At 52.8% G+C, this 16,036-nt stretch overlaps 1 protein-coding gene across 1 annotated transcript in view; it reads right to left on the bottom strand.

The window, feature by feature from the left end:
• Positions 1 to 13,383, bottom strand: part of LOC144945629 (uncharacterized) — a 153,090-nt gene extending 139,707 nt beyond the window's left edge. Inside the window, 1 exon segment of the mRNA XM_078874168.1 lies at positions 11,513 to 13,383. Within this exon segment, the coding sequence (XP_078730294.1) occupies positions 11,513 to 12,556 (1,044 nt within the window). The 5' untranslated portion in view covers positions 12,557 to 13,383.
• Between the last annotated feature and the right edge of the window lie 2,653 nt (positions 13,384 to 16,036).

The raw sequence follows: 16,036 nt of genomic DNA on the forward strand, positions 1-16,036 counted from the left end.
ATATCTCAACGAAGTGGCTTATCACGTGGAAATTTATAGCAGCTAAATACTCCGTGTGATGTTGATTCCAAATGTGCAGGGAAAAAACGGAGGACTCGGAGAACAATCCACACGACCACGGGGAGAGAGACACGCAAACTTCAAATATATAGCAGGCGATCGAACCCACGACTTCCTGTACACCAGGTGAGGTAGTTAACATCTCCTAGCCACCGTGATGATGATGATGAGCAAGAGACACGCAAACTTCTAATATACAGCAGGCGTCAGGGTCGGGATCGAACCCACGACTTCCTGTACACCAGGCGAGGTTGTTAACATCTCCTAGCCACTGTGGTGCATTTTTGTTAATTAATTAATTAAACAATTGGGATCTCGCACACATAGCAGCAATCATCACCCCCTGCTGACAGACCAATGTCCCCAGGTCAGGCTTGCGAATGAGACTCGTCCTGGTTTCCTGAGTTCTGACCTGTTTAAACAAAACTTAAACATCCCAAATTCGCGTAGTATCAATTCGGTTATACGAGCATGTACAAAGACCTGTTAAGGCCAGAACGGCACACGAGGGGGTGGGTAACCAGCACCACGCCCGGCCGCCTTTGTCTCCCCAGTGGCGATGTTTACTACACAACGCACCAGGTACTCATTTGAGGCTGAGTCTACCTAGGGGAGGCCCAAGATAGGTTAAAATAATTTTCACTGGTGTTGGCCGTGAGCCGGAATCGAAGTCGGGTTGCCAGGTTCATAGCGCAGCGCGCTGACCACTACACTACCGCTCCCCACAATATACACACCTATCGACACATACACACCCATCAACACTTGCTCGATTATACGACGCCTCCTCCAACGTTTCCTTCAAAATACAGGGGGGGGGGGCAAACAGCACGTCCTAAGATCTGGAGAACATCACAGATACCGCATAAGTAAACAAGCAAAGGCCATCACGTGGAGGGACAGGGAGACTCTGACCAGACCACAGCCGATTGGCTCAGGGCTTGTTCCCGACACGCGCACTCTGGTCGCGTCTTTGTGTTTCGCTGGAATGCCGCGTTCCGACGATTTCCGTGTGCGCGGGAGTGCTGCGGCCGCTGTTTGCAAGATAAGCCCCCCCCCCCGCACGTGGCAACACTCCCCCGACCCCTGCCCCAACGCCCCGAGGCAGGCTGGACACGAAGTCTGGCCCCGCTTGTCCGTGCCGCCCGGGTCATTAACGAGCTGCTGCTGCTGCCTCGGAGGGCCCAGCCCCTCGCTTGGTGACCTGGCACCAGTGGTCGTGGTGGGGCTGCTGACCCAGTGCCGGGTGAAGCTATTGCGGGGCCTGTAGCGTGATGTTATAAAGGGGCCCTAAATAAAAAAAAACACGTAAATATTAAAACACATGAATGTTTAACTTGCATAGTAAAGTAATTGTATTTTTTCATTTGCTATACAGCCAGATAATACGACAAATCGCTAACCTTAAACACCCAGTCGTTCGTAAAAGTTGAAGGCAGTATAGTACTACAGTAATAGAGCAAGTGCAGAATCACTGAACCGGAATTGATAGCTTGAAAGCATTTATCGTGGGGCCCTTGAAAGTGCGGGGCCCGTAGCTACTACATGTGCAGTAGCTACTACTACATGTGTAGTAGCTACTACATGTGTAGTAGCTACTACATGTGTAGCTACTTTTGCTACTACGATAATCCGGCACTGTGCTGACCCATTGGAGGCCGTGGGCAGAAAATGTTTGTGGGTAACTTCTCCACGAGACATTTTAACTTAGAGACGACCAGGGTGTCAGGGCCGTCAATAGGTGGGGGCGGGCGGTAAGCATTACATCTGACACTGTGAAGTTGAAGCAGAATCAGAAAATGTGTGTAGACTGGAGGAATCTGAAGAGCTGTGAAGCTCTTTTTCACAGATGTCCAGTAGGGGCACGGGGTCAGAACGTTACAACAACAACCGCCCCCCCCCCCTCCATAGTGCGGGGCCCGGGGCAGTCACCCCGCCTCTGCCTAGGGAGATGACCGGGGCGGCTGCTCGGGCGGTAAAGCGTGCGGCTCGCAATTGGAATGTTGCGAGTTCAACTCCTGGTTGGGGGTTACTCAGCCCATCATCACCATCATCATTATCCAGGTTTACATAAATAAAGTGTAACTTTGTAGAAGAGTTACAGTGGTTGGTCATAGCAATGTGGAATTGTCACCACTGGCTCAGGCCAATAAACAGGAAATGAGCGCTGCTTCTAATGCTAATTTAAGCAGGAAATTACTTTAGACCTTTTTTAACGAGTGAGTTGACAACGGGAAAAAGAGGTGGTTAGATGAGAGAACTTCGGGTAAATAGATAGAGGTGCAATGAGATGAGAGAAGAGAGATATAGATGAGCGAGACAGAGTGAGATGAGACAGCTGTGGACAAGAGATGGAGATGTCGTGAGATGCAGACAGGATATAGATGAGAGAGATTAATTCACTTTTTGACATGAATTGGCTGTATATGTTAATTGGGTTGTGAATTCGAGACGATTTTGCGGTGCATCCCAATTTCAGTTTTGCTTCTATGAATCCAGGGGGGCGGGCCCCTTAAGGTACTTGGGACCCAACGCTTTTACTTAGTTTGCTTATTTCTTACGCCTGCCATCACCACACACTGTGTGGGACCATAAACTGGCAGCGGTGGCTAGGAGATGTTAACGACCTCGCCTGGTATACAGAAGGTCATGGGTTCGATCCCGACTCTGACGCCTGCTGTATGTTTGGAGTTTGCATGTCTCTCTATAATAATCACGGTGGCTAGGAGATGTTAACGACCTCGCCTGGTATACAGAAGGTCATGGGTTCGATCCCGACTCTGACGCCTGCTGTATATTTGGAGTTTGCATGTCTCTCTATAATAATCACGGTGGCTAGGAGATGTTAACGACCTCGCCTGGTATACAGAAGGTCATGGGTTCGATCCCGACTCTGACGCCTGCTGTATGTTTGGAGTTTGCATGTCTCTCTATAATAATCACGGTGGCTAGGAGATGTTAACGACCTCGCCTGGTATACAGAAGGTCATGGGTTCGATCCCGACTCTGACGCCTGCTGTATATTTGGAGTTTGCATGTCTCTCTATAATAATCACGGTGGCTAGGAGATGTTAACGACCTCGCCTGGTATACAGAAGGTCATGGGTTCGATCCCGACTCTGACGCCTGCTGTATGTTTGGAGTTTGCATGTCTCTCTATAATAATCACGGTGGCTAGGAGATGTTAACGACCTCGCCTGGTATACAGAAGGTCATGGGTTCGATCCCGACTCTGACGCCCGCTGTATATTTGGAGTTTGCATGTCTCTCTATAATAATCACGGTGGCTAGGAGATGTTAACGACCTCGCCTGGTATACAGAAGGTCATGGGTTCGATCCCGACTCTGACGCCTGCTGTATGTTTGGAGTTTGCATGTCTCTCTATAATAATCACGGTGGCTAGGAGATGTTAACGACCTCGCCTGGTATACAGAAGGTCATGGGTTCGATCCCGACTCTGACGCCTGCTGTATATTTGGAGTTTGCATGTCTCTCTATAATAATCACGGTGGCTAGGAGATGTTAACGACCTCGCCTGGTATACAGAAGGTCATGGGTTCGATCCCGACTCTGACGCCTGCTGTATGTTTGGAGTTTGCATGTCTCTCTATAATAATCACGGTGGCTAGGAGATGTTAACGACCTCGCCTGGTATACAGAAGGTCATGGGTTCGATCCCGACTCTGACGCCTGCTGTATATTTGGAGTTTGCATGTCTCTCTATAATAATCACGGTGGCTAGGAGATGTTAACGACCTCGCCTGGTATACAGAAGGTCATGGGTTCGATCCCGACTCTGACGCCTGCTGTATGTTTGGAGTTTGCATGTCTCTCTATAATAATCACGGTGGCTAGGAGATGTTAACGACCTCGCCTGGTATACAGAAGGTCATGGGTTCGATCCCGACTCTGACGCCCGCTGTATATTTGGAGTTTGCATGTCTCTCTATAATAATCACGGTGGCTAGGAGATGTTAACGACCTCGCCTGGTATGCAGGAGGTCGTGGATTAGATCCCGACCCTGACGCCTGCTGTATATTTGGAGTTTGTGTGTCTCTCTCTCTATCCTGCGTGGATTTTTCTCCGGGTCCTCCGGTTTTTTCCCTCCACATTTGGAATCAACGTGCGTTCAGAGTATTTGGGTGCTATACATTTCCGCACGATGATAAGCCACTTCGTTGAGCTGCGTAGATCAGTGGGTCTTACCTGATGAAATAAACAAAACATTGTGAAGTTTTCGGCCATGCTTCGTGGCACGGGCGCGGGATTTGTCTGTTCTAGCACAACAGAGGGGGTCTCGCTTGGGCTCGCATCCAACCCACACAATCCCCACAACCTTAACCCTCCAGCTCCCTCTCTAATCCAGCAATGCCCCTGCACCATCCACCACCCCAACACCCCAACCCCCCCCCCCCCCCCACAGACGTTCCTCGATAACTGTTTTTGCAAATGGTATGACGTGTTGTCAAGAAAGTCACTTGGAGTGTTGTTTGGGAAAGACGGGTAAGTTGGTGCCACTCCAAGCCACGTTAAGCGCCGGATGAATGCACGTACAGTATTGTAAACACGGTTGTCTTCTGTTTGCAAAATACTCACCGAAGGATCCTGTGGCGTTGGGATGTTTGGCCAAATCCTTAAACTAACCATGGGATTCTATTGTCGCCTTACCGGCATCAATATATAAGCGTTAAGATGTCCAAACGCCGGATGGACACCAATTACATTTTGTTTAATTTCAAATCATTAAATCGTTCCTGGCGTAAAACAAAAGGAAAATAGAGAAAAGGACTCGAATCTGACGTCATGCCGGAAAGAAACAGTCGCTTCAACTTGACGTAGACACACAGGCACGCGTGCAAGCGGGGAGGAAGGGGGTCGCAGGGTGCGCGCATTCACAGTGGATGGGAGATGTTGACTACCTCGCCTGGTGTGCAGGAGGTCGTGGGTGCAATCCCGACCCTGACGCCTGCTGCTGTGTATTTGGAGTTTGCGTGTCTCTCACTACCATCATCATCATCACGGTGGCTAGGAGATGTTAACTACCTCTCCTGCTGTGCAGGAGGTCGTGGGTGCAATCCCGACCCTGACGCCTGCTGCTGTGTATTTGGAGTTTGCGTGTCTCTCACTATCATCATCATCATCACGGTGGCTAGGAGATGTTAACTACCTCTCCTAATATACGAGAGTTCAGGGGTTCAATCCCGGGTCCTCCAGTTTCCCGCCCCCCACCTCCACAATTGCAATCAACAACGCGCGTTTAGATTATATTCGGCTGCTGCTAAACCTTTCCACGTTGGGCTATCGTTTGCGATGACCGGGTCGCTTCTGAAAAATTAACCCGTAAAAACAAAGTTTTTCACTATAAATCCTTTATATGCGTGGCGGCTAGAGTCCTCTCGTCATCTGGCTTGAGATGGCTGCCACCTATGGGTCAGATGATTGCCTGCCACCATTAAGCAATTGGTAATTAAATATTTAAAAAATCCTAAAAAGTGTAAAGTTATGAAAATTTTTTGTCACGAAAATAAATTGTCACGCACAACGAGTCTGTGTGCAAAGTGTCAGCTCGATTGGATCACGGGAAGTGGGTTAAAAAACGACCGAAAGATTTGCACGGTCGTAAGCGCGCAAGCAAGCAAGCAAGTGAACTTAATATAAAGGATTTAAAAAGAGCCACTGCTATGTATGTGCTCAGTTGTCAGCCGTACATCTGGTGTCAAATCAACAATGGGTTTCGTGTCCAATGCACGCCCTCTCTCTCTGACGTCACCGCCGTGCTCGGGGTGTATGACCTGACCCATGGACCCCCCCACTGCCCCCCCCCCTCTTGGTTATCCATTACCTGCGGTGCAACGACACACAGCTTGCGGGGCGATTGTCGCTCTACCTACAGCAAACAACGCGCGTGTGTGTGCGTGATGGTGCGTGTGTGTCCGTGTGTGTGATGGTGTGTGTGTGTGTATGATTGTGCGTGTGTGTGTGATGGTGCGTGTGTGTGATGGTGCGTGTGTGTACGTGATGGTGCGTGTGTGTACGTGATGGTGCGTGTGTGTGTGTGTGATGGTGCGTGTGTGTGTGATGGTGCGTGTGTGTACGTGATGGTGCGTGTGTGTGTGTGTGATGGTGCGTGTGTGTACGTGATGGTGCGTGTGTGTACGTGATGGTGCGTGTGTGTACGTGATGGTGCGTGTGTGTACGTGATGGTGCGTGTGTGTGTGATGGTGCGTGTGTGTGTGTGATGGTGCGTGTGTGTGATGGTGCGTGTGTGTGTGATGGTGCGTGTGTGTACGTGATGGTGCGTGTGTGTGTGTGTGATGGTGCGTGTGTGTACGTGATGGTGCGTGTGTGTGTGTGTGATGGTGCGTGTGTGTACGTGATGGTGCGTGTGTGTACGTGATGGTGCGTGTGTGTACGTGATGGTGCGTGTGTGTGTGATGGTGCGTGTGTGTGTGTGATGGTGCGTGTGTGTGATGGTGCGTGTGTGTGTGATGGTGCGTGTGTGTACGTGATGGTGCGTGTGTGTGTGTGTGATGGTGCGTGTGTGTACGTGATGGTGCGTGTGTGTGTGTGTGATGGTGCGTGTGTGTGTGTGATGGTGCGTGTGTGTGTGATGGTGCGTGTGTGTGTGATGGTGCGTGTGTGTACGTGATGGTGCGTGTGTGTGTGTGATGGTGCGTGTGTGTGATGGTGCGTGTGTGTGTGATGGTGCGTGTGTGTGCGTGTGTTTGACAGTGGTGTAGCGGTGAGCGCTACGCTGCGCTACGAACCCGAGTTCGATTCCCGCTCACGGCCAACACCGGTGACGATTATCTCAACCGGTCATGGGCCTCCCCTAGGTCGACTCAGCCTCAAATGAGTACCTGGTTCGGTGTTTAAACATCGCCACTGGGAAGTCAAAGGCGGTCGGCCGTGGTGCTGGCCACCCACCCCCTCGTGTACCGTTCCGGCCTACATAGGTGCTCGCTGCAGCACTTGCCCCAACAGTCTGTTACAGGCTATACGGGGGATCTTTGTCTTTGCTTGACAGAGCAGGGTCCCCATTTGCCTTTGCACGTACGTGTGTACTGACTGTACGGTGTGAACTTCTTTCACACCGTACGTAGCCAACCGTGCTCGTCGAAGTGCGAGCGCGCTGGCAAAAAAAAATCGCGGTCGCGGACGAAACGAAGTTCAGGTCTCCGCCGATACGTTGAGAACGTCCAGAACGTCGCTCTCTGCTCGCTCTGCTCGCTCTCACCCCGATATGAATACAGCATCGCCGCTCCGATAATAGCGGCGGAGTGGTGGCCCCCGTGGTGGATAGCGCGCTTGTGCTCACAACTCTGCTTAGCCGAGTTCGAGACCGCACAGCCGCAGCTGATACCGCCGGTTGCCGCGGTGAGATCCCACGCCAAGCCGCAGTGGTTCGTGAGAAAATATATTCAACAGGACACCTGTGAAAAAAAAACATTTATTTATGCTCCAGCATAAATAAATATTCTGATCGTGGATTGACAAAGGGCTGTGAATTATTATACATCGAGTACCGTGGTAAAGTTTGCATGGGGCAAGTACGCATGTATGTTTAACTTCTTTCGCACCGTACGTAGCCAACCGCGCTAATCGCTGCGTGGCAAGTACAACAAACTAAGTAGCCATGGGGCACATGAGTCACGAGGCTCACCCTAACCAGGGGCAATCGCCTGCCTGCCCTCCATGCCTTTCTCTACTTTTTCTTTCGTGCGGATGAAATATGGACGTCGAAGATGAACCGCGCGTGCCAACGTTAAGCCGCGCCACTGATTTGAGTGTCAGACCGCGCGAGTGAAATGTGTCGTGATATTTGGCGCGTTTGGTCCGTGCCGTGTGGAGGAGGGTTTTACGACGCACGTCTTGCCGAAGCGATCTGTTGAGCAAGTGAATTATGAATGACGGATGTCTTCAGCTCGAAATCCAGTTGAAGGCTCCACGGGATAGCGAATGCATTGTTCCACGCATGCCTCCTCGGCATGAACCCGGCGGCACGAGTTTACCATGTGCTCATCTCGTCAAGGAGCCTTCAACAGTCACACGAACTCCGGTCATCATTATCATCGCAGGAGCAGCAGCAGCGGCTTTTGGGTGGCCATGGAAGAAAGGTGGTCACCGCATCGCGCGCTTTCAGATGCGCTTCTGCGGCCGTCTGGAACGCTCTTCCTCCCGATATTAGGAAGCCACTGGAGCTATGCGCTTTGAAATCTAGATTGAAAACTCATTTGTGTTTTTATGTTTAGTTTGTTGTCCTACCCCCGCACCTCCAATTGGCTACGTACGGTACGAAAGAAGTTCAACATACATACGCGTTGAGAGAGTGTTTGCTTTGGTTCTCTGCAGTTGCGCGTTGCCAGACTGCGCGGCAGTGAATGCTGCGAGTATCGACTGCACGCGTTCATCAAGTCATCGCACAATAATGCCCTCCATTCAGCCACTTAACCAGCCTCTCGGCCACTCGGTTTTTCGAGAGGGATGTTTTGTCAACCTGCATTTAGGATGTTTTGGCCAATTCGAAGAACGCAAGGCGTTTGTCAAGGAGACATGAGCCAGTGTCCTTGTCAAATCCTCAACTTTAAAATGTTGATCCTCATGGGACCTCCTTTGCCAGTACCAAAATATGAGAAAAGCTTTTGCCCCTTTTTTCTGGAAACAAAACTGAAACCTTTTTTTACAAAGAATCATGTCCGAATTAACCACAATACTTGCGGTCAGAATGCAAACAAAAACATGCTCTGATAATATATGCATTGTCCTTGAAACTGATTGGTCCACACCAGAGACAATTTTCTTTTGAGCCTCATCTCATACAGTTTCAAGGACAATGCATATATTATCAGAGTATGTTTTTTTATTGCATTCTGACCACAAGTATTGTGGTTAATTCAGACATGATTCCTCGTAAAAAGGTTTCAGTTTTGTTGCCAGAAAAAAGGGGAAAACCCTATTCTTATCTTTAAAATGTTGATTCTTTTCGCTCAGGCGGGAGCTTGCCAAGAAAGCCCTCGCATGCAGCGGGTGTAGCTGTCGAGGGCCCCACGGTGGCTAGGAGATGTTAACTACCTCGCCTGGTATACAGGAGGTCGTGGGTTCGATCCCGACCCTGACGCCTGCTGTGTATTTGGAGTTTACGTGTCTCTCTCATCATCATCACAGTGGCTAGGAGATGTTAACCACCTCGCCCGGTATGCAGGAGGTCGTGGATTCGATCCCGACCTTGACGCTTGCTGTATATTTGAAGTTTGCGTGCCTCCCTCTATCCCCGCGGTCGCATGGCTTTTTCTCCAGGTCAACTCGGTTTTTCCTTCCAACATTTAGAATGAACGCGTGTTCAGAGTATTTGACTGCTACATGATTCCACACTGATGAGCCACTTTTTTGAGCTATCATTTGTGTGCCAGGTCGCTTCTGAAGAAAAAAAGAGCTATATGTGGGCCTTACCTGGTAAAAGGCGTGTCGGGAGAGAATGCAACAAGCGTCGTCCCGATGGGCCACGCGTCTTTTTTCATTCAGACGATTGCAGCAATTGCGCACCGAGTTCTGAACGCGTGGGTTCAAATAAAAGCCGTCGTTTTAACACAGTGGTTCTTAACCTTTACTGCAGCCTTGCACTCCTTTGGTTCTCAATTGTTACAAAAATAAATGCGTAGGGTTTGATGAAACAAAGTGGTTGTACTTACCTGCGCGTGCTTAATTTGTGTTTCGATGATTTACCTTCTAAAACTAAATCTGGGCATGTCTCGGACCCCCCCAGAAAGGGCATCTCGAACCCCCCCCCCCCCTCCCCATTGGTGCGTGCACCCCAGGTTCAGAACCACCGTTCTAACAAGATCATAATAATTCCCTTTATATAGCTCCAGAAAAGCCTCAACGAAGCTCAGAGAGTAATTGCAGGAGGGTCCTGCAACTGGAATGTTTCGCCCATTGCATTTCACGAGCCCTAGCTGGGCTTCACGTGCAAAGGAAAACGGAGTGGGGACAAAAGTGAAGAAGGATTTTAAGGGGTAGGAAAGCCAAGGTCTCGGCACGGATAGATTCAATAATCCACTGCTGTGTCGCCATCTCCTGGCCACCCTGCAAAGCGGCTTTCAATCGCATCGACGTGTCGCTGTGGGTGGGTGGGTGGGCGGGTGGGTGGGTGGGGAGGCCCTTCGTTCATTTCAGCCGGATCTGTCCGGGGGGAGGGGACCGAGAAAATATGTCCGCACCCGCCCCACCACATCCAGAATACCAAAGACAAAGATCCCCCCGTATAGCCTACACAGGCTGGTGGGGGCAAGTGCTGTTAGCGAGCACTCCGCTCACAGGCGGTGCGGTGTACCGCTCTCTCGCACTCCGGCTACGACTACGAGTCACGTGCCACACCTAGTCCGGTACAGCAGCGATCCAGAATAAAAAACAAACACATTGAGTGAGACCATAAGTCCTGTTTTTTCTTGACGAACTTAACGTAAATAGCAGAGGATGGGCTCGTTGATATATGTTTTCATGGAGCTCCATTAGGGACAGTAATATCTGAACGCTGAGCAATCATCACAGGTTAAACCGGGTCCCCAAGTGTAGCAAATGTATGGCCATATCCCCAGCCATCTTTCACTGTACAACATCTAACAAACCTTAGGCATCGACACACATATATATAACCGGCTAGTGCTCTCAATTTCAAACTCTCATAATTTACGATTTTGCTTCGACGAGCATGTGAAGGACGCTCTTCAACAGGCGGCGCACCCTGAAAGTTGTGCCTCTAGGGCGGGTCAAGAGGCTACCTGAAGTCGGTTTTTTGTGGGGTCATCTCTGGCACAGGGTGGTGCAATGCTTACTGCAAAACGATCCAATTGGGGGTTTATTAATCTCATTGGAACTTGACACGAGACAATAGTGGAACGAGAATACAATTTAGAGGGAAGAATAAAAATAAACTTGATCTAAACAAAACATAATTTGATCTAAAGTAAGTTACACCCCCTTGACTTTCCTAAACTGCACATTACAGTAATATACTTAATTGGGGATTGTACAGTTATTCGTATGCGGGCGCCACGGTGTCGAGATGTTAACTTCCTCTCCTGGTATGCAGGAGGTCGTGAGTTCGATCCCGACCCTGACGCCTGCTGTACAAATGGAGTTTGCAAGTTCTCCCCGTGGTCGCGTCGATTTTTCTCCGGTTTTTGCCCTCCACATTTAGAAACACGCGTTAATAGTTATTTGGCTCCTGTAAAATACCCACGTGATGTTAAGCAACCTCGTTGAGATATCATTCGTGATATCCAAGTCGCTTCTTAAAAAGAGCTTACACAGCTCAGTGGGTCTTACCTGGTAAAAAAAAAATAATACACCCGAAAATCCCGTTTAATCAATCACGGATTCTAACTCAGGCCCACAACCATCGCCGGCTCCAGCTGCCAAACCCCACGCCCGACCCTCACGACCGCACTCACCTGCAGCTCGCACCACGCCACATCCACCCACGTGTCCGTGTCCAGACCCTTGTAGACCGTCTTGAAGGAGCCGCGGCCCAGCTCAATGCTGAACTTGAGAAATCGCCCTCGAGGCGAGGTGTCCACCGCCTTCATGCCCCTATCGTCGTCCGTTTCTTCATCGTCCGAGTCGTTATTTTGCGTATTCCGCTGCTCCTGCTTCTGCGGATGTTGCTGCTGTTGTTGCTGCGGCTGCTGCTCATGCTGCTGCTGTTGCTGCTCAAGATGCAACTGGGGGTCTTCCGGCACCTCCAGCTGCTGCTGCTGTTGGATCCTCTCTGTGCCGTCTGTTGAGTCGAGGGGTTCCACCGTGACCGAGGGGGTCTCGGCATCGTCTCCGCTCTCCGAGCTCTCCTGACTTTCGGGCCCCGCGTACTCGTTCACGATCAGCTTCACGTCGTCGCTACTCTTGAAGGTCACCGCAGCCGAGTTCCTGCGACGCACGGCCACGACCGAATGCGCCACCTTCATCTTCTCGTCGCCGTCCTCTTCGAGTGTATATTTATCCTCGTCCTCATCGTCGTCGTCGTCATCGTCGTCGTCGTCATCGGCATCATCATCGTCGTCCTCATCATCGTCGGCGCTGCGAGTGCATCGCTTGATCCTGGTGTTGCTGCCTCTCAGCCTTGCGAACGGGACACCACCACCGCCTCCTCCTCTTCCACCTCGTCCATCACCTCCATCACCTCCACTACCACCAACGTCTTCGCCGTCTCCGCCGCCACTCCCCTTAGATCCGCTCAGCTCGAGGCCGTTGACAGGACCCGGGCACTCTCCATCCGAGGCGCTCGCCTTTTCGCTCACGCTCGAGTCGCAGAGGTTCACGCTGCGGCGCACGAATCGCCCCAGCTCGACGCCTCGTCGCCTCCTGTCCGTCACGAGCAGGCTCTTGCTCCTCCTGCGGCACACGGGCTCGGGCAGGTCCACATCGTCCCACTCGTGGGCCACCGAGACGGCTACATCGCCTCCCCAGGCGCCGATGACGTCCAGGGCCGCTTGAGACATCTCTATTCCTCTCAACGCGCGGCACGGAGCGGCATGACACCGATAGCCCTCGACGTGCCGTTGAGGATGGTGACGCTGACCACGACGATGTTGGAGTTGTTGCGAGGTGGACTGGCCGTCCCTGTTCGACGCCCGCAGCTAAGCACGCGCGCTGCTGATCACAGGCGCCGTCACCGTCCGCTCGTTCATGATTACACAGCGAACACTCACGCACACGCACAGACACGCACGCTCACTCACACGCACACTCACTCACACGCACACGCACGGACACGCACACCCACACGCACAGACACACTCACACGCACAGACACGCACACTCATTCACGCTCACTCACACGCACAGACACGCACACACTCACTCACACTTACTCACACGCACAAACACACTCACTCGCACACACTCACTCACACGCACACTCACTCACACGCACAGGACACGCGCGCAAAGGCACGAGCAATATATATTGTTTGTCCGCACTCAGCAACAATTCTCGCTTCCCAGGAGGACACGGCGCTCGCCGACAACCAAAAACTCCGATGACTGCCTCTGCTGCTGCTGCTGCTGCCGCTGCTGCTGCTGCCGCCGCTGCTGCTTCTTCTCCAGCGCAGTGGAGCCGTGTCCGTGGTCAGCCCGAGTCGTTGTGACGATGCCGGGCGACTCGAGCGAGAGAGTGCGACCTCGGGATGAGAGACAGAGAGAGAGACAGAGAGACGCGTTCGCCGTCACTGCCACTACCACCACCTCCACCAAACAGCGGCGGCGGCTTTGCCGATCGCTCTGCGGAGCGCGTCGCGTGTGCGCTCCGTGCCAAACACGAGCGGGGGAGGGGGCAGAGGAGGAGGAGGCGGCGGCTTCACGGGTGGAGGGAGGCGGGGGGAGGAGTGCGCGTGGATGCGGGCGGGGTTGGCGAGGGGACGCTCACTGCGCTGGGGGTGTGATGGTGAGTTCGCGTGCGTGCTCGACTAAAAAATGAGTACCCGGTGCGATGTGTAATCGTCGCCACTAAGGGAGACAAAGGCGACCGGGCGTGGTGCTGACCCCCCACCTCGTGTGTCGTTCTGGTCTTCTTGGGTGCTCGCTAACAGCACTTGCCCCTACAGTCTGTAAGAGGCTATACGGGGGTCTTTGTGCTTGTGGCTGTGTGTGAGTCTGTGCGCGCGTGTGTGTATCTGTGTGTGTGTGAGTCTGTGCGCGTGTGTCTGTGTGTGTGTGAGTCTGTGCGTGCGTGTGTCTGTGTGTGTGTGTCTGTGTGTGAGTCTGCACCTGTGTCTGTGTGTGTGAGTCTGCGTGTGTGCGTGTCTGTGTGTGTGTGAGTCTGTGTGTGAGTGTGTCTGTGTGTTTGTGTGAGTCTGTGCGTGTGTGTGTCTGTGTGTGTCTGTGTGGGGTGTGAATGTGGAGAGCGGTGGCGCAACGGTTGGCGCACTGCGCTACGGACCCGTGACCAGCGTTCGATTCCAATGATACTGGCGGACACTTGAACTGGTCCTGGGCTCTCCTATATCGACTCAGCCTCAAATGAGTACCTGGTATGGTGTGTAAATCTTCTCCACTGGGGAGACAAAGGCGGCCGGGCGTGCAGCTGACCATCCACCCCCTCGTGTGCCGTGCCGGCCTTCATAGGTGCTCGCTAACAGCACTTGCCCCTGCAGTCTGTTAAGGCTATACGGGGGGTCTTTGGTGTGCGTGTTGGTGAGGAGTGGCTGTGCGTGTTTGTCTTTGTGTGTGTGTGCGTGTGTGTGTGTGTCCGGTGTGATGATGGTATCTCCCGTGTGTGGACTGCCGCGTGTATGTGCAGTGAGCGGTCGCGTCTGTGATGATAAGGGTGGTTGCGCTTCTAAGTGCGTGTGTGTGTGCGAGTGTGTGTGTGTATGTGTGCGCGTGTGCGAGTGTGTGTGTGTGTGCGCGTGTGCGTGTGTGCGTGTGAGTCTGCGTGTGTGTGTGCGAGTCTGCGTGTGTGTGCGTGTGTGTGTGCGAGTCTGTGTGTGTGTAAGGGTGTGTAGCGGTGGCGCAGTGGTTAGCGCACTGCGCTACGAACGCGGTGACTCTCACGACCAATATTTGAAGCGGTCCTGGGACTCCACGAGGTCGACTCAGCCTTAAATGTGTGCCTAGTGCTGATGTGTAAACACATCAGAGACAAAGGCGGTCGGGCGTGTGGGGGCCCAACCCCATGTGCCGTGCCGGCCTTCATAGAAGCTGATAACCGGTCTGCTGAGGCTATACGGGGGATCTTTGTCTTTGCGTGAGTCTCTGTGTGTGCGTGGGTGCGGGTAGCGGCGGCGTGTGTGATGATATGAATGGCTGCGTGTTGTGTGCGAAGCAATGCGTGTGTGTGTGGGGGGAGCGGTGGTGTAGCAGTTAGCACGCTGCGCTACGAACCCGGCCACACGAGTTCGATTCCCGCTCACGGCCAACACCGGTGATGATTATCTGAACCGGTCCTGGGCCTCACCTAGGTGAACTCAGCCTCAAATGAGTACCCGGTGCGGTGTGTAAACGTCGGCACGAGGGAGACAAAGGCGGCGGGGTGTGGTGCTGGTCACCCCACCCCCTCGTGTGCCGTGCTAACAGCACTTGCCCCTACAGTCTGTTACAGGCTACACGGGGGATCTTTGTCCGTGCGCGCGTCTGTGTATGTGTGTCTGTGTGTGTGTGTGTGTCTGTGTGTGTGACTGTGTGTGTGTCTGTGTGTGTGCCCTTGTGGGGGGTGGGGCCTGTGCGGTGATGTGGGTTCGCTGCACGTCTGTGTGTGTGTGTCTGCATGTGTCTGTGTGTCTGTGTGTGTGTGTGTCTGTGTGTGTGCCCTTGTGGGTGGTGGTAGTGGCTCTGTGCGGTGATGTGGGTTCGCTGCGCGTCTGTGTCTGTGTGTGTCTGCATGTGTCTGTGTGTCTGTGTGTGTGTGTGTCTGTGTGTGTGCCCTTGTGGGTGGTGGTAGTGGCTCTGTGCGGTGATGTGGGTTCGCTGCGCGTCTGTGTCTGTGTGTGTCTGCATGTGTCTGTGTGTCTGTGTGTGTGTGTCTGTGTGTGTGCCCTTGTGGGTGGTGGCAGTGGCTCTGTGCGGTGATGTGGGTTCGCTGCGTCTCTGCGTGGGGAGCGGCGGTGTAGCGGTTCGGGCACTGCGAGAGGAATCCGCCGCAGACGAGTTCGATTCCGGCTCACGGCCAACACGGGCGACAAATGCACGAACCGGTGACGATTATCTGAACCGGTTTTGGGCCTCCCCTAGGTCGACTCAGCCCCAAATGAGCACCCGGTGCGCTGTGTAAGCATCGCCACTGGGGAGACAAATGCGGCCGGGCGTGGGGCTGGCCACCCACCCGCTCGTGTGCCGTGCCAATCTTCACAGGTGCTACTCGCTAACAGCACTTGCCCCCAACACTCTGTAAGGCTACACGGGGGGTCTTTGTCGTTGTGTGCGTTCACGCCCCACGTGCTCAGTTGCCCTCGCGGACAGCCGCGATGACGTCCGTGCTTCAA

The sequence above is a fragment of the Lampetra fluviatilis genome, chromosome 38 (genome assembly GCF_964198595.1).
Source record: "Lampetra fluviatilis chromosome 38, kcLamFluv1.1, whole genome shotgun sequence".
NCBI classification, from domain to species: Eukaryota; Metazoa; Chordata; class Hyperoartia; order Petromyzontiformes; family Petromyzontidae; genus Lampetra; species Lampetra fluviatilis.